Here is a 19,205-nt window from a genome sequence, read left to right on the forward strand (position 1 = left end):
ATTCTTGAAAACATTATACTGTACATGTTATACGTACCCTGTATTCAATATAATGACCCACCCCCACCAAACCAAATTTCATGTCTCAATCAATTCAACGAATGTGTGGACTTATCTAAATCCATATTTCGTTTGACTTGCTTATAATTTTTTTATGCTAATTTGTTTGTCTTGAAACATATGTGTATTTATATATTTGTAGTGACAATGTTTGGGAGCAATGATAGAATATCTTAAAACGTGGAACTGTAATTAACGTTACCATTCGGTTATCAGACTTTAGCCGTCGTATTAGTTTTCCACAGAAATTCGGTTACCCGCAATTTCCAGTTATCACATAGTCGCTTGTATCATGCTCTCTTCGAAGATACAAGGAGAGCACTTTTACGTAAAAGGTTATTCGAGAAGGTCCAAACCTATCCCGTTGTCAAATTACTCATAATATAACCTTGCGCAGATTGCGTAATTGATTATCTAATTTGAAATGATTAATCTGATGCATCCTTGGCCTATACAGGAAAACTACAAGTTCTCCGCTTATTCCCAGCACTACAACATACTAAAAACCCTAAACCTTACCTCAAACAACGGTGAACAAACCTTTAATTTTAACATGAAGTTGCTACTCTAGTGGACTCTTTAAAGTTTGTTTTTTTCTCTGCGAAATGTGTATACATCACCATTTCATTGGCACTTTTCCGATTAGCTGAAGATGGGAACTATTTCATTTCACGTTTGCTTATTTCTTGGACTGTTTGTGATTTGTTTCCCTCTTTGTCTTTGCGTTGATGACAACAGCAGTAAAAGTAACGAAGCACAAGTAAGAAGTAAGTATGACTGTCAAGTATACACTCTACAAAATATTGGGTAAAAATGCTCCATGAGGGTAATTATGTATCCAACCAACATTGGGCATTTGTTTTGGGCATTTTCTATTTATCCAGTGTCAGGAAAATGTTGCCCATTCTAAAGTGATTGCTGCATATTTTTAACCTTACTGGACAATACGCTTCCCGCACTGGTTAGAATACTGCCCCAAACTGGTTGGACACCATAATTACCCTCGTTCTGGATAAAAATTTACCCAATATTTTTTGCAGTGTACAGACCTGTCTACAATTTTTTCTTCTTCTTTCATTAAGTGATAACAGCTCGTGATAGTCATGATTGATATGTCATTCGTGTTTACGTTCTATTTCGTTTATCTAACATTCTTCTTCAAGACAACGTTCTCTCTTCCCGTCTCCGGTTGTCTATAACTGCGAAGCGGGCCGGAGCCCAGGAGTCCACCGTGCATTTACCATGGGCATGGGATTAGGGGAGATTGTGGTCTCAATAACTTGGAAAGAAAGTTGTGAAAACAGAAATTAAGCACTTACCAAGATTATATGGATGAGGGTCTATCGTGTGGCAGTATCCTGACATCGAGGCACAGACTGGAACCTCAAAAAGACGAAAAGTTCTGTCGCGATACCTCTCCTAATTCTTTCAAAATTAATTACAAAATGGCCGATCGAGACTTCCTTTCCAAGTTATTGAGACCACAATCTACCCCAGTCCCGTGTCTATGGTAAATGCAAGGTGGACTCCTGGGCTCCGGCCCGCTTTGCTTTGCTAACACATAGAACGGGTACTTCTCAGGTGAAAGGGGCACAGAACACGTTCGAGAGGGCAAATTTATTTGTAAAAATTGGCACTTATAACAGAAAGGGCACGTGGTTATAACTGTATAAATCGGGTCCTCCTGAGGAGAAAGTGGTAAAGTACACGTTCGTGAGGGGGCACGGTTCTTGCGTAAGGACAATTTTTCAGTGCCTAAAAATTGGGAGGGGGCACTGCCCCCCCCCCCGCCCCCTGGATTGCAGCCCCTGCCCTGTGTAATATATTTATTATGTACAACAGGGCTGCCACATCCGATGTTTTTTCATAAAGCTCTTCATAAGTTACGAACGGCTTCACGAACGACTGATAGCCATTTCTTAGGAACTGAATTAAAGGCATTTGAAATCTGGGGTGTATCATTATACCACAAGAAAGGATCACCAGTCGTCCATAAAGTCAATTGACACCCACCTGGTCAGCGCATGTTAAAGGAATGATCCGGGTTGAAAATATTTATATTAACATAAACCATGGACAGAGTATTCACAAACCAAAATGCTGTAAACTTTATCAAAATCGGATGACAGATTATTTAATTTCATATAAAGTTATTATTCAAATATTTATTTAAAGTTATTATTTATTCAAAGTTATTTAATTTATTATTATTTGAATTATTCAGTTAAAGTGAGTTAATTTATTATTATTCAAATTATCTATTTAAAGTTATTTATTTATTTTTTTGTAAAATGACCATTGCTGGTCTTCTTTATTCATCAAACAAAAATATATTCACGGTGCTAACATTTGCCTCCATTTCTGGAGGGAAATACATGGTTTTCTGGATTTCACATTTTCTTCTATCTGTAAGCGATATGTTAATAGGTAAAACAATATATCAAACAGCCTTTGAATCGTTATTTTCCTTTTAGATTCTTTTCCAGCGAAACATTTATAAATAGTATATAAAGCATAATTCAAAATTATATCTACATCATTTTTTTTTATCTAAATGAAATTCCTGATAGTATATGACATAGCTGGAAATGAAAATTTGGCAAAATATATTTCTGTACATTTTCTTCAACTTTTTCGAAATATCATTATGTTACAAGAGAAAAACATGACTGCAATCATCTTTTTGATCACAGTAAAAACAACGATCATTTTCTTTTAATTTCCATTTTAAAAAGTTACATGCAGCTGATGTTGCCAAAATATCATACATGAATTTAAAATTAAAATTGACCAATACATTGTCCTAAACAAACTTTAACTTAAATAACCAGACATCTATCCAAACTGGTAAACAGTCAAATACTAATGTATTACTCCAAAATTCCTCTTCTCTAGATTCTTCGTTTTTTACTTTGATCAATTCATATTATATTTTCCTAACTGTCAATTTACCTAATAAAATAATACTATCAACCAATCTAATATTATTATATACATTAACATTGGATCTAAATTCAAAGTTATTTAATTTTAAAATTTAGCAATTTTTTGTGAAAACAGTTATATGCACGTTGTCATGAATATCCATTAGGTGGGCTGATGATGTCACATACCCACTTTTCTTTTTCTTATGTTATTACATGAAATCGTAATTATTGTATCATTTTTTTCATACATGTTTAAATGATGTGTCTCCATTGTGATGAAAGAAGTTGCACCCAAAAAATAACTAATGCACTTAATCAGTTGTCAGTCCAATTCTTTTAGTTCCTGGTAGAAAATTTTGAATAAACCTAACTTCACACAAAAAATACATAAGAACAGGTGGGGATATGACATCACTATCCTACCCAATGAATATTCATGAACGCATGTTTCGCCGGAATAATGCAAATCTTTAAAATTTAATAACTTCGTTATTTGTTACCCGATTTTGAGCAAAGTTTCAGCATTTTGGCTCTGTGAATTTTACTCTATTTATTGAGATATAAATATTTCCAGCCAGGAGTATCCCTATAAAGCACATGCAATTTTCCGTTAAACCAAATTCTTGATACGTATCAAGAAATCGAAATTTCGACACCCAAAATTCAGTTTGATTTGCAAACATCGTCAGAAATAAAAAAAATGAATAAATAGCTTTAAACGGTTGACGGTTTGGCACAAGCATGTTGTTGTACGCTAGCTAAATTGTCTTTTCGTATGAAATGACAGTCAGGTTCCAGAAGATGCAGAAATAATTGTGATGTAGTTATATTTATTTTGCCCTGGCCTTCGCTGGACCTATTTCTCCTGAATTCGTGTTTTTCTGTTCACCAGGTAAAGGTCAATCAATAATATTTTTCTCACCCTAATTGACATGATCGACATGGCAGGATTTCCCCTCTTTTGTTGTTGCAAATTCTGTCTTCTTTCCTCACCCTTCTGATTTTCCCCTGTATTTTTTTCTTCCGCCTCTCTCTCTCTCTCTCTTTCTCGAGCAATCTTGTATCTCTCATTGTTTTTTACCTGCTAAAAAACCGTTTGCTATGAGCACTATATAAATTGGATTGGGCTCTTATAAGCTACATTACCATTGTTATTATCTCGATCTTTATTTACCTTTATCTGCCTATTTCTTTGTCTCTCCCATCCTACCCCCTTTCTCTCTTTACCTATCTCTCTACCTCGGCCTGTCCCTGACTTTGTATGTCTAGTATTCGATAGATCTATCTATCTGTCTGTGTGTACGTATGTATATCTATCTATCTACTTATATATCTATCTATCTATCTATTTATCAATCTATCTATCTATTTATCTATCTATCTATCTGTCTGTATATCTATCTATCTTTCAATCTTTCTATTTATCTATTTGTCTTTCTATCTGCATCCATCCATCTATCTATCCATCTCTCTATATATCTACTTATCTATCTATCAGCTAGCTATTTCCTTTTTTCTGTCCATCCCCCTCCCAACCTCATGAAACCCTATTTCTCTTTCTTTTTCATCTATTCATCCTCCTATTCCTTCTCTCTTCACCTCCTTCCCTCTTTCCGCCTTGTCCATACCAAATAATTTCGATTCGAGGTTAATAGATTGAAGCTTTATTCCGGGCAATTTATTTCGTTTAGTCGGTCTAGAACCCAGTAAAGGGTGTCTAACACACGCCTACGCCAGGCCCTGAGCTTTGTTTTCAACCTTACCAACACACGTCCAACATATTGCTACAGTATTGTGAATTTCATTTCATTGAAAACAGCATTAGAAAGGGGGAAAACAGAAAACATGTTTTACTTCTCTAATTGGGAGCAATTATATTCGACTAGTACTCATGGAAAACATTAAAGACCAAAGAGAGATTGACGTAAAAAGTATAAATTCATTAATAACAGCACTGGAAGTCGAAATATAGAAGAGAACACGTTAAGCTTCTCTAATTGGGAGCAATTATATTCGATTTGCACTCATGGGAAATAGTAATGACGACAAAGAGAGAGAGGGGTGGGGGGAAATGGATGTAAAATGACAAATTAAAGCATAAATGGACTCGATAGTGATTTAATGAAGGCAGAATTGGCTGTTGACCGTAGTTTACGAACGCTCTAAACGGTCATTAGTCCCATTAATAAAGGATCTTATTTTAAAATGATGTACACAATAATAGACAAGGGATTATAATCGTCGCCATTAAAAAAAATATTCAGTTACAAGATCGTAACCAAAAACAATCTTAAGACATGCACTGATTACAGAATATGGAAGCAAAATAATTGCCACATGTGGAGGTAACGCAAAGTGATTTAGAGTAAGGGGATCTCGCATAGCGTCTCTTATGTCGACTGATGGCGTTAATGTCATGTATCCAGATACAAATATTCATGATTAGCGACTGTGAAAAAAAAACACCTAAGCCATGCAGAAAAAATTAATACAATGTTTCAATGATGTCACGATTTTACCATAGCAGGTTTCAGATTGGTCACATGATACAGCACAGGAATAATTTTGAATTCGATGATAAAAAGATATAACTGCATGTATGTAACTCACTGTTCGTGCTGTCAGCTGACTTGTTATATCCAAGCTGGATGATCTATAAAGTAATTGTTTGAATTGAATCGCATTCTATTTATTTCTTAATAATCATTTCAGCATCGGAAAAAATGAAAATTTAAGAAAAAGGGTGCAATAATATGAAAGTACATTCAATAAGGGTATCCTTTCTTTATGCTGCACAAATGAAACTACACCATGGAAATCATTTGAACAGTTTTCAATTGAAAGTAATTTTAGAATGGAATCTTATATTTCTCATTGGGCATTATTAACAACCAAATATTACCGCATTTTAAGGGCTGGAAATATAGTCTATCTAAATGAAGAGAACATATGGAACTATATTAACTGGTGATTAAAACAGTTTGAAGGCCACGGAGGATTAATAAAATGTATAAGACAGGGACGTTCAATAGCCCTCAACTCTTGATAGAAAATGCTGCAGTTATATGCTAAAAAAATTTAAAGTAGGGCAGTTCAAGAAAAACCTTTTGATGACATTCAATTAAAAGAACGTTTTTCGTCATGGAGGAATAATCAAGACGTTTCGCCCCCAGGTTATATCCCTAGATACTGGGTCGCTAGAGGCTGTAAGAGTACGAGCAAGCTTAAAGAAAGTTCGCTCTCTTGGATTTAACCAAGCAATTGTACGCTTTGGTAATATCCAACCTCAAATCATGCGTATCATCCGATCAAATTAATCAAATCGAAAGTGAAAATTGGCGCGGCAGTGGCAAATTATCGCAATCTTGCATGGAAGACTTGGCGGCGGTGTACAGCCCCCGTTCCAGTTTTGTCTCAATTATGCTTGTACGCTTTCTTCAAATGTCTTGTCAACACAGATTTCTGGTATCCAATAAGAAAGTGACACCGTTCTTCCAATCGAAGGTAATCATGGTAATTTCTGCTCGACATACATTTTCGCCTTTCCTTAGTGCTTTGGCCTTTACAGGCATTCCGATACACCGGATGCTAAAATTATATACGATTGGTGGCTGGGTGTTGTTGAGGCCTGCAACTGCTTCAGTAAAGTAAAGAGAGATATAGATAGAGAGGGGAGAGAGAGAGATAGAGAGTTGGAGAGAGGGAGGGGAAAGAGAGCATCCCCAAAAAGAGAAAACAAGAACTATAAAGATATGAGCATAAATGAGGAGTAGGCTGTAGCGGTGGCAGTGATGCTTTCCTCTGATGATAATGGTGACGATGATTAAGATGTTGATAGTGATGATAGTACGGTGGTGGTGGTGCTGCTGCTGCTGCTGATGGTATACAGTGCTGGTGATCAGGTGATGATGATTATTGATGGTGAGGATGAAGATGATGAATGATGATGATGATTAATAGGATATTAATATAGTTACAGGTAAATTATGATAGTGGTGGTAGGCCTAATGATAACGGCGGTGGTGATCGTTGTAAAAGATAGTGGTGGTGGTGGTTGTTTGGAAGTGGATGCGGTAATTGGTGAAACTAGATTTCGAGGGCAACCAGATTGATTAATTTTATGTGCTAGGTATGTCATAACAGGTTCAAGTATAATACGACAAGATCATTGACAAGGTATCCAATAAAAGCAAGACCTGATGATAAAGTTCACTTATGAAATAAATTGGATACATCACCAATGTCAAGCAACATCTTCAAGCTACGTAGGAAGAAAATTCAGCATTAAATTAACCAGATAAATCTTAAACTAGTAGTACAGAAAAAATAAAATGATAATACGTTTGTTAAAAAACATGGAATTAGCATTACACATTTACGGAAAAGACTGTGAGAATTATAATTGTGAATCATAGTCGTAATGCAGTTCATAATTTCATAGTTGTGACGGATAATACGCTCCAAATGAAATGAGAAAGGATGATGATAAACATTCAAGTAAATTGGTGGGGACATTTTTCATACGTTGCTTCAATACCCATGACACCCATTTTAAAGCATTGGCCCGTCGAACTCTCCACTTACTTCATATCATCTTTAGATAGTGTACATTTGCCACCATGGCCATTGAACAGTCCCGCTATCAGCATAATCAGAGGATGCAAATAAAGTCGTACTCAGTCTTCTTCAAGTATCCTGAATAGACGTAGTCAACAACAACGAAAAAGTCATCTGCTCTACGATCGCTCAGAGGGTTTGGGTTGTGCTGGGTTTTGGGATTCAGAATCTTGTAGAGATGATTGAGGTTGAGGTACAGATTGAAGCTCAGGTTTATGTGTCGCTCAATGTGTGCATTTTCAATAGGAGTAATTGTCACAGGAGCGATGCCATGGAACCTTGCAGGACCATCATGTTACATCACATGGAAATGTTTTCAACGACAACACAACTGTTGTATTGATATTGCAGACGGCAGATCGGCACAAGATCTCATGTTATTTTCAATGGCAAATTATCAGTCAGTTTGGAGTCGGCTTCTTTGGTGTGACCTCATCATTAGCTTGGTGACTGAGTATCATAGTTTTTATTCTTGTCAAAATAAGGGGTGTGGTTTTCTCCAAATCACAGTCTGTTGCATACAGTAGGCACTCCCGATGAATCTACACTGTAAAAACTGCGGTGTTAAAGTTGACACCAATTGGTGTTAATAGAGGACAACACCCTGAGGTGTTAAAATTACACCCTTGTAACACCAAAGAGTGTAAATGTAACAACAAAAGGTGTTGTAATAACACCTATAGGTGTAAAAATAACACCACCAATTTAACACCGGTGTAAAATAACTGGTGTGGTCCTCTATGTACACCGGTTAACACCACAGTTTTTACTGTGTACTTGAGACCGAAAGCATGTGCGCTATCGATAGGTGAGGAATCGACAATGCTGTTTTGATTCACCGATTTCAGACAAAGACTGCTTTTTAGATGGAGTGCTTTTGACAATAGATTCTCACCGTTCCAGAAAGCGGCTGTGTAGTGATTGCGAAAACTCGCTAACGTTGGATTGGTGGATGCCTCGGGTCGGTTGGTATGGCTTTGATTGGTGCAGGTATTGCGTTGATGTGTGGTTGGTTGGTTGGTGTAATCTGGTCCTAGTTTGGCATAAGGTCGGTCTTTGATTAAATCATTGGTTACACCTTTGTCTTGGCTTCGTATTGGCACTGCTTCATTGCCAGCGCAAACATAAGTTATCCTCTCCAACAGTTACCGAGGACACTGTTAAAGCTGAATATCGACCCATTATTGACAACTTTAAAGAAGTGAAATTTTGATCTGTAGGTTCAAATAGGCAACGAATGCTTCCTGGAAAGAACAGTCACATCGTCTATACCAATGTGAGGAGGGCTGGAAAGAAAAGTACCATTGCCCTCCGAATAACCAAGGATATGATCGATTCCGAGTCAGTACACTGCGGTGTGACTGGGGGCTATGCAATTATTGTCTGACCATTTAACAAATCGATCAAAAAGAAGCAACAGGGAGATACTTCACTGTAAAGAATTTTGAGTGGTTACCCTAATGGAAACCGCTTACCCGCCCCAAGACACGTATCCCTCTAAGAGCGGTCACCATCAAAGGGTTTTGATCGTGTCATTACAGAGGTAACATCAATTAATTTCGTGTAAAGAGGGAATGTGGGAGGACTACTTTGACTCCCTTTTTCTATAATGAAAATATGATGGCAGTGTGAAGCGTCGAGGAATGGGAGTAATATCTAGAATTTACAAAAATGCACACAATTTATTTGCTGGCGCAAAAGTGCATGTTCCTTTACGTTTGTAACATGCCCCTCCCCCCAAAAAAGGGATTCATTAAGTTTCTGCTTTCTGCGGCTATGAATGACATGGTTATGGTGGTTATACATTATGTTACCCAAGCTACTCGTCTTTAGTTTCATATTGATAAACGTTTATTCTTCTTTCATTTTAGTATTCATACTAATCACAATCTAACGTTTATCTCTCAGCTGTGCTATTTGTAGTATTTTGTAGTAATATTCAATTAATCATAAGGCACCTAGGTAGGTAGTTTATACATTTTAGGGTGATTCTATGATTTACTTGAATTTTGTAACAACTGCTGGTCTGGAAAAAAAATGAACTTGAAGTGCACTTTTGGGAAAATGCCGTGTAGGAAAATCAGGATCTAGATCTAGGTCAACATCTAGTTTATCAGTTATATTGACCAACCATCGTGTGGGAGTGATCTTTGTTGTTGGCTCTCACACGGGTGATGTAAAATAATAATGGACCCTTTCTTATCATCATCCTTTTCATTTGAATTTTGTTCAATGATATTAATATTTAAAGCTCGAAAACACCGTTCACTTTCCCCCAGTTGTCTTTCTCACACTCTCTACCTCTCCCTCTCTCTTTACCTCTTCTCTTTCTTTATTTCTTTCTTTCTTTCTCTCATAAATCCCTCATAAATTTCTCTGAATTTCATTCCTAAATTCTTCACATTTCAAGTGGTTGATAACCGAGTCCTGCGAATTGGCTCTTGATGTAACTACTGAGTCTTAATGGTGATGAGTCTTACTCATATTTACTTTCCAATATCATGTTTTAGGTACGCTAGATCATTTCATGCTCTTGTAGCTTTTGAAAAGAAAACTAAATAATGTGCTACCCTCGCCGTACAACGTACACAGTTCTCATCAGGGGAAGGCAAGGGCTCCGTAACACAAAGGTTTGCGATCAATCGCTTAATGAAGTGACCAATCAAGATCAATCTCACAGGCGCATTTGGTTTAAAATACTGACCAGGGACCAATCAGTGCGGGACTTTCATATTTGCAATCCATCGCAAACCTTAGTGTTACGGATCACTGGTCTGTTATTGAGTTCGGCGAAAGAATTTGAAAGTGGAGGTGGGATGAGCATTAAAATAATGAAAAAAAAAACTAATCATCTGGCATTTTTTTTAACAGCCCTGTATATATCAGGGATCTTCCTGAATATATTCATTGGACAAAATGGGGGTGGGCCAAACCCCTACCCCCCCCCCCCGCGGCTTCGTGGCCCTTTGATTATCAATAGAACAACACAAAATAAATCATCTCAAGGTCTGGTTCAATTTCCAACAGGCTGAATTTATATTACACGATACGTCATTGCCAAACATGGTCAAGTATTATCACAAATAAAGGAGTTTCCATACATCATGCTGCAGGAATAGCAGACTTTTTATAAATTCAATTAATTAGGTGAAGTGCGCTTACTTTTTGGTAGATCTGGTCGCATTTTTTTTTATTATAACCATCAACCCTACTTACAATGATCGATGTAATGTATTTGCAATATCATACCACTGAAATGACTAACACAGCAATATGGATTTGATGCGACAAACAAATGTATTTTATGACATACTTTCAATGCCGATCCTGACAGATATTGGATGTTAAACTTTTTTATATAAACAGAAATTTATGAAAAAACAAGCTACAATAAGAAAGTCACACCTCGGGACATCTTGGATGGCTGTTTTCTTTCCACGTGACACTTCTTGAAAATTATCCCAAATGTTTCGTTCAGACAACTGGTTCTCTGTATACCTAAATAGAGTCACCGCTGTATTGTTATATTTCCTGGGGTGGCCTTGAGTGGATAAGTGTTTTAACTGTTAAGTGTATCTATTGTTGTCATTTGAATATTTTTTTAAGCACTTCGTTAATAATCTTTTTGGAGGCATATGATCTGTTTTTGCCATGATAATCTGACATCGAATAGTTTTTTGTTATTGTTGTTTCGAAATCCATCTCGTGTCGGATCCCACCATGATTGTCATGTATTTCTCTGTTTCATTTGTACATAGTAGGGGCCCGCTCACATTTTTTTTAACTTTTGGTCCCAAAGAACTTTGAAGTGTATCAATACACTATATATAGTAGTTGTCAATACCTTTTGGGCAAGGAGTTATAAATTCGTTCAATTATTCTTTCAATCAGTAATTCAATTATATCCACCCGTGATTTTTACCGGAGGCGATTTAGATCGGTGAACATTATTAAAGGCTAAAGCGCTTCACGATGACAAGGTGAAACGAACTATTTTGCAAAATTGGATGAACGGTGATTAAACGAATGTTATTTTCGTCTCAGAATGAGTATGCTTACGTAGTTCCTGTATGCTTTAAGGACAATTATCCCCACGTGAAATGAGAAGGGATTTTCCCATCTTCCCAAATGCTATCTATAAGCATAATACAGAGTTTTCGCGATGACTACGCGGCAACACTCTACAACGCACCAATTCCTTTGAAAATGCAAGTGAAATCACAATGGAGAGCTGAAAGGCTTTTATAGAAAGTTGGTGGACCGGGACAGCAGTTATTTGTCGTGACTCTGGAAAACGACACGTTTGCAAATCTTCCGATGATCTGCTGTCCCGGTCCACCAACATTCGACAAAGTCTTCTCAGTTCCCCATTGTGATTAAAGATAAATGAAAGTAGTTGCAGTAAACACTGATTTCACGAGAGAGTCTGTAAAACCGGGCTTAATTGTCATTATATCATCGAGGATCTAGCTTTGGTACAGATATATAAACTGAACTTTGTGAAATCTTGAAATCTACGCTAAAAAATGTTCACATTATAGATGGCAACACAGATAAGCGCACGTCGGACAGTGTATTAATAGGCACCTTTCGCAAGCCTCTACAGCACAAGATTAGAGTCGGGTAACTCAAAAGTTAGCGATTAATCGTAGTCAATACAATCAAACGTAGAAAACTGTTCTACAATCATTGCTAAGCTTTGTGTTACAGGCCCTACAGATCTTGCTTTTCGTGTGCAAAGTTCTTTCATACGATACCAGCATGCCATGCCATGCCATTTGCCTGCCTGAACTCGCGACGGGACTGTACCTGTATCATGGCTATGACTCCAGCTGGCTGGAGACATGCAAAATGTAGATTATGACATGGATAAAAAAGTGGTTTTTCAAACAAATCGAGTACATATTGAGTAAGGAAAAACTTGCCGAATTAAGGCTTAGATATAGATTATTACAGTCCATCGATAATGCATTTAATGTACATTATTGGTGGATCACTGGCAATGGATTCTATGGGTCAGATCACCTCTCCAGCCGGAACCATTTTCGCATGCATTGACATGTACACAGCATGCAATAGGCCATAAACCGTCTGAAAAACATCCAAATTTGCGGGGTTTTCTTCATTTGCCTGCTCCTTCTACACCTACGACATGTTTCTAGCACACAATGTAATGGGCAGTATGTTTTTCTTTCCGCAGAAATGGGGGATTTCCCGGGGGTACACTTCCTTTGATGAGTGGATACAAGGCGCGACCATTGGGTTTCGAAAAGCACCCTGAACAAGGGAAGTAAGTCTTTTACAGATTATGAAAATGCATCTCTTAACAAGTATTTGGGTTGTGACACCCTAGAGGTATTGGAAATATATCCCGTTTTTCAGTATTTTAATCGTCGTTTTTGACACCCTTATAACGCTACATAGGCCTATAGGTACGTAACGTACTTACCCACTCTTTCCCTTTTACGTATGGTCGCGCCTGGTATCCACTATTCAAAGGAAGTGGGCACCCCCCCCCCTCCGGGCGGCCTCTCGAGCTCTGGGAGGAACCAAGAGTGGATTTGTAGAGTCGTCTTAAATAGGATATATCGTTGTTACCATAGTAGCAACCATAATTTTGCACACGAAAAGCAAATTGAATGTTTCCGATCCAGATGCGAAACGAAAAAAATCTCATGTCACACAATTTGCATTGCAGGACGGAGTTTTTACGATCATGACGACGGGCCCAAAAGTCTCTTCCAAAATCAACTAGCGTCGTAAATAAGCGTGCGCGTCCTCAAACGAAAGGTCGGGACTATTACTTTGAATGTCGGCCCGACGCTTGATCCGAATCCCGTGCTTATTTGCTAATTTCTCAGCCATTACACAATTTATTCCAGAATACTTTGGCACATATTTCTTATTTTTACAAACAGACACTTTCGTGGTCATTTATTGGATTCTGTACGAACTCATTTTGAAATCGTTACCACAATTATCTCCTTGTCTTTAAACTTGCATTTTCAAAGGAATCGTGATTGCGAAAACACTCTTAAGAACGTAGGCCTGGGAACAAATTTTTAGCTGGGGTACTGATGTTAAAAAAATATTTTAAAAAAAGGTTTCACTACTAAATGGAGGTCATTTTCGTCACTAGCAATTCCACAAGCAAATTATTAAAAATCATGTATAAATTTAGGTAATTTTTGTTACATTTTCCATTTTGTCACATCTTCCAGAATTCCTGGGGGTATTGCCTATGGAAAATAATACACGCAACACTCCAATGAAATGTTAGGGGTGCTTCACTCCAGCACCCCCGCTTCCCAGGCCATTGATAATATATATCTTCAAATAAGTCCTCAACACGTTTCTATTCATGTTTTGGGTTTTTGCTTATTGTAAATCTCATCGTTATCATGGCAATTCGGAACCTGCAGGGAAAATAAGCATAATTATTTTTAGATTGAAATTTTTATGTGTATGGGTATTGTGGAAGCGAGTTTGTGACGACAATAGTGAAAGAAAAATATATATTTGCTTTAGTTATTTTTTTTTACAAAGACAGTTGGTGACAAACGAATGAATAAAATGGATGATGTGAGATGCTTCTTTTCCCTGGAAAGTAGGTAAAGTGAGCTACGATGTTGACGTTTGCTACCATCAGAAATACTCGCCGGCGATCAAATTTATTATTATTCTCGTAACTGTATACCGCATGCGCATGAGAAGCAGGCTTGATTAGCATACGAAATGACTTTCTATCTTAGGTTGAGGTAGGAGTAAAGTTATCATCAAACTCCTGAAGGCGGTCGGATGTTGCAATGTCTAGGAATTGACATACCTAATTCTCTATATTAGTATGAATGACTGTCAGCATGGGCAATGTATCTGGACCGGATCCAAGGTGAGAGACTGGCAGGAAGAAAGCTTGCCAGATTTTATAGAAACAATTGACTTTAATCAAATCCCGCTCTTTTCCATGTGTTCCCTCTCTCCCTCATACTCTTTATGTCTAGTTATCTCTGCCTGTCACTCCCATCGCTGATTATCCTTCTCTCTCTGTCTCTCATATTAAAATACACACGCACACAGAGTCTTGTAATTGCTAATCGGGGACGCACTAAGCAAATCTGTGTTTGCGGTCTCATATTATACTAAACAAACATTTGAAGTTGATCCACTATCCGGGCCCACTTTTGGACATACGTGGGCACAGTTCGAACCCTGGGAATTGATCGGCATGGTGATCTGGACCGGGGACGTCCCCGGTTGTCAAACGAAAACAGTTATAAGAAAACGTCCGCAGAAGTCCGTCATTCCCGACCTTTCGTTGGAAGAACGCGAACGCTTATTTACGACGGTAGATGATTTTGGAAAAGACTTTTGGGCCCGTCGTCATGGTCGTAAAACTCTGTCCTGCGATGCCAATTGTGTGACATGAGATTTTTTTTTTCGTTTAGCATCTGGAACGGAAACATTCAATTTGAGTTGCTTGTGCAAAATTTTGGTTGCTACTATGGTAACAGCGATATATCCGAATTAGGAGGACTTTCCAAAGCAACAATTGGTTCCTCTTATAGCTCGAGAGGCCGCCCGGGGGCCCACTTCCATTGAAGAGTGGCGACCACGCGTAAAAAGGGAAAGAGTGGGCAAGTACGTTAAGTATAGGCCTATGTAACGTTAAAAGGGTGTCAAAACGATGTTTAAAATACTGAAAAAAGGAGGATATGTTTTTAATACTTGTAGGGTTTCACAAGCTTAATACTTAAGAGATGCATTTTCATAATCTAAAAAAGCATTGCTTCCCTTGTTTAGGGTGCTTTTAGAAACCGCATGGTTGTGCCTGGCATCCACTCATCAATGGAAATGGTCCCCCCGGGAATTCGAATCTAATCCCTTATTTCTGGGGAAAGTAAAGCATAATGCACATTGAATTGTGTGCTAGAGGCATATCGTTTGTGTAGGATTGAGCAAAAGAAAAAACCCCGCACGATACATGCCATGTACATGATCAACGCATGCGAAATGGTTTCGGCTGGAGAGGTGATATGACCCATGGAATCAATTGCCAGAGATCCATCAATAATCCACATTAAATGCAATATCGATTCGATGGACTCTAATGATCTATATCTAAGCCTACCTTTTTCTTACTAAATATGTACTCGATTTGTTTGAAAAACCACTTTCTTATCCATGTCATAATCTTTTTAGGTCCTGCATTTCAAATATCTCCAGCCATCAGTCGAAGCGCGGGTGTCGCGGTAAAGAATTTTGCACACAAAAACCGGTCTGTAGGGCCTGTAACCCCCCTGTAACACAAAGCATAGCATTGATTGTAGAGCAGTTTTCTACGTTTGATTCTATTGACTATAATGTACAATGAATCTTCAAAATCAAGTGTATGATTAAGCGTTAACTTTTGTGTTAGGGGACCCTAATATTAGCGTCCGTGAGGATTGCGAAAGGTGGCAAATTAGAAACTCATACACTGACGCAACTATACAATTACCGTCTTTTTCTCTGTCCCTCTCTTTGACTCTTTATTTTGTAATTGCGAGGGGAAAAAATGAATGATCGATCAGAATGATACCTGTCGATTGGTTAACTTTGTGAAGGATGTACACAACGGTTTAAAACACTGATAACGTATTTTTCATCATTTGCTGGAAATGTTTACGAATGTATTTCGAATTCCCTATATGCATTACGCAATGACGATGTTTTCTCTGTGTTTTGGGGATATTTTCACTTTGTCAGGGTCATGTGATATAAAAGAAAATTGAAGACAAATGAATGTATCGAATGTTATGAGTAGGCGTACATACATGTAAAAGAAATGTTCATGCGGTGTTTCAAAGTTGCTTAGAGCGCTTGCTGGAGAGAAAAAGAGAGAGCACATATTTCATAACACCCAGTCCGCATTTGAAATATCATATTGAAAAGTAAGACATTAGTAGAAAGATAAATGCCAGATATATTTATTCCAAAAATCAATAATAGCAATAACATTCCGAGATTCTTCCTGAAACCTTATGTAATGGATAGACATGGCAATATATGAAGATTGAACCTTTTATTACCCACACTTATGATTGATATTGAATTTGTCTTTTCATGTCAGTTCAACAGTGTCAGACGTGCCGCCGATCCCAATTGAACCCTGTCTGTGGCAACGATGGCAAAACGTATTTATCATTTTGTCACCTCCAAAGAGCCGCCTGCATGATGAAGAAAACGCTAGAGAGAACGAATCTCCGATTATCCAGGTGGGGTGCATGCTCCACGATGACAACTCAGTTAAAGGACGCTGGTAATGGCAACGGAGGCAGAAGTCCACGTACAACGCGGATGCCTACGCAGCGAGTGACCATGAAATCTACGACGCACCCACATTCCACGCACGCGCATCCTACGAACACGCTCACCACAACGTATCCTCCCTCCACAATCCACTCACAAACCTCACCGATGACAAGAAGCAAGAAAGTGTGTTTCGTTTGCTATCCTGTGCGCGTCACCGCGCCGGTATGCGCAAGCAATGGTGTGACGTACGACTCAATGTGCCAGCTTCTTCGAGTTGCCTGTTTGACTGAACGAGCTACGGGAAAACGAGGACCATCTTACATCAACACGGGACAATGTGCACCTCCAAGAAGAAGGACATAGTAACATACTACACAGGAAGGGTTAAAAATAGGCAAAGGGGGTTTAACAAAGAAAACAAGTTCTTATGTTTTAGCGAAGTCAACAGTTAGGCATACTTAAAAAAAAAATCCGGAATTCATTGATTTCTATCAAGTTTGACTCCGATCACGTAAACATTACTCTCTTCCTGCCACGATCGGTGGTAAATCCTGAATGTCATATTCAAGCTTAGTCTGTGAACTTAATCTGGTTCAGTAAATCATTATTTTGTTTGTTGTTCCCTTTGATATCATATATCATCCCAAGTAATGACTTATATATTGTCACAGATATCGTTACTTTTCCTTTTGTGCATTCGTCACAATTTTTTTAAAACTTATTCCCCAATGAACAATATTGAAGTCAAAGCTACACATGCACTCTATAATTTTCCTTGTTTAAGTTGTTGTCAAGGTGAAGTCAATTTATATGACCATTGGAATCATCCTTCATAATTCCATTCAAGGTCATGAAAATGTTTCCACGATTGAGGATGATGCATCACGAATAAATGAATAATGATTTAAACTTGGATAATGATACCCCAATGCACAATGACTATAAATCTTATTCAACAATATCGTTGCACCATCAAAACCAATTACGTATAATCAAATAAAATGAAAGGGGTTAGCTGGGGCAACTGAAGTTGGTATAAATTTATCACCATTTTTCGTTTGCATATCTTGGTAGAAAGATATATATGTTGGGGCGCTGTAACGAGGAGAGCATTAGAATAATTGTATCCCTTAGAATAAGCAACTGCTTGAAAGAAGATCTGTTAACCAATTGTATCAACACATGCCTTAAAATCGTTATTGATTGATGTCTTTTAAGAGTGTATTTACCTTTTGTCCCAGATCGACCAAAGGCATATCAATTTGCCTATCCTAAGGTATATGCATGGCAATGAATCAATGACTACTAATACTGCATGTTGTCAAATTTTCACGTTTTGGGTTACACCATTTAAACTGCCGACTGTTAAATAAATCCAGTATGTCTGTATTCAATTCCACTTTGTCTTTCTAATTTCAATATGGAATAAACCGAGAACTACAGCAGCTTCAGATGCTTGTTTTCAAACCTTAACTTTTTTATCACCCAAATCGAAGTTGGAATGTGAAACCAGTTTTTGTTGAGCACGCGCTAGATCCCGTGCTTTCGGAAAGGTCAGTGAATAAATCGACGATATTGCCGAATAATGTTTCTTTCCACTAAACACGCTGTGTGCCCTAAGGCTGTGTTTCTTTTATCCATTATAAAGAAATCATTAAAACAACGTCCTGGAAGTAAGTGAAGAACTTCAGATTTGTCTTTATAAAGACATCGTACCCATTCACTTCTATCTCTCTTAACCAGGTTTAAGCAGGCGCTACATGGTATTTATTTTATATATACACAACAAAAAAAGTAAGTCCCCCCTTAAACAAACATCAATAATTTCCAAACCAATTCGAGTTTTTAATATATTTTTACATGAGCGTGAAGGTAATTTTATAAGCTACCCTCTGAGTAAATGTTATGGACGTATTTTACGTCATGCTTCAGTGAGCACCGTCAGAAGGCAAAAATGTCACTTTTCAAAAGTCACAAGCAAAATATCATGACTTTCATTCCATTTTATTGGAACTAATTCCACATTCTCATCATGAAAAATAGTCAGAAGGCTTATAAAAGGTACTTTCTAAAAGACGATACAACTTTTTTGGCTAAATTTCACGGTTGAATAAACACCAGTCCGAATTTGCTATAATTGGATATTTTACAGGTTTCTATCAATAAAATGATTGAATATGATGACAGTTATTTTGGGGAAGAGTTTCTTCAACAGTATTCATCGTTTCACGGTTCAATGAACATTTATTGAAAACAAAAAATACGATTTTCAAATATCATAGGCAAGTATTGTTTCATTTTGGTAACTGA

General features: G+C 37.6%; 1 protein-coding gene across 1 annotated transcript; it reads left to right on the forward strand.

Annotated features, from left to right (window-relative positions):
* Positions 1-501: 501 nt before the first annotated feature.
* On the forward strand, positions 502-18,668 carry LOC121425216 (agrin-like). The gene is made up of 2 exons (XM_041621223.1): positions 502-827; positions 16,714-18,668. Exons 1-2 carry the CDS (start codon positions 713-715, stop codon positions 17,256-17,258), a joined length of 660 nt encoding a protein of 219 aa, XP_041477157.1. The 5' UTR covers positions 502-712; the 3' UTR covers positions 17,259-18,668.
* Positions 18,669-19,205: the final 537 nt, after the last annotated feature.

This window comes from Lytechinus variegatus, chromosome 12 (genome assembly GCF_018143015.1).
Source record: "Lytechinus variegatus isolate NC3 chromosome 12, Lvar_3.0, whole genome shotgun sequence".
In the NCBI taxonomy this organism is placed as follows: domain Eukaryota; kingdom Metazoa; phylum Echinodermata; class Echinoidea; order Temnopleuroida; family Toxopneustidae; genus Lytechinus; species Lytechinus variegatus.

Bases quoted from the DNA above. Each gene is read 5' to 3' on its own strand.
- LOC121425216 (XM_041621223.1), top strand. From the start codon at position 713: ATGGGAACTATTTCATTTCACGTTTGCTTATTTCTTGGACTGTTTGTG. The intron at 828-16,713 runs GTAAGTATGACT...TTTTCATGTCAG, and splicing joins TAACGAAGCACAAGTAAGAA to TTCAACAGTGTCAGACGTGC.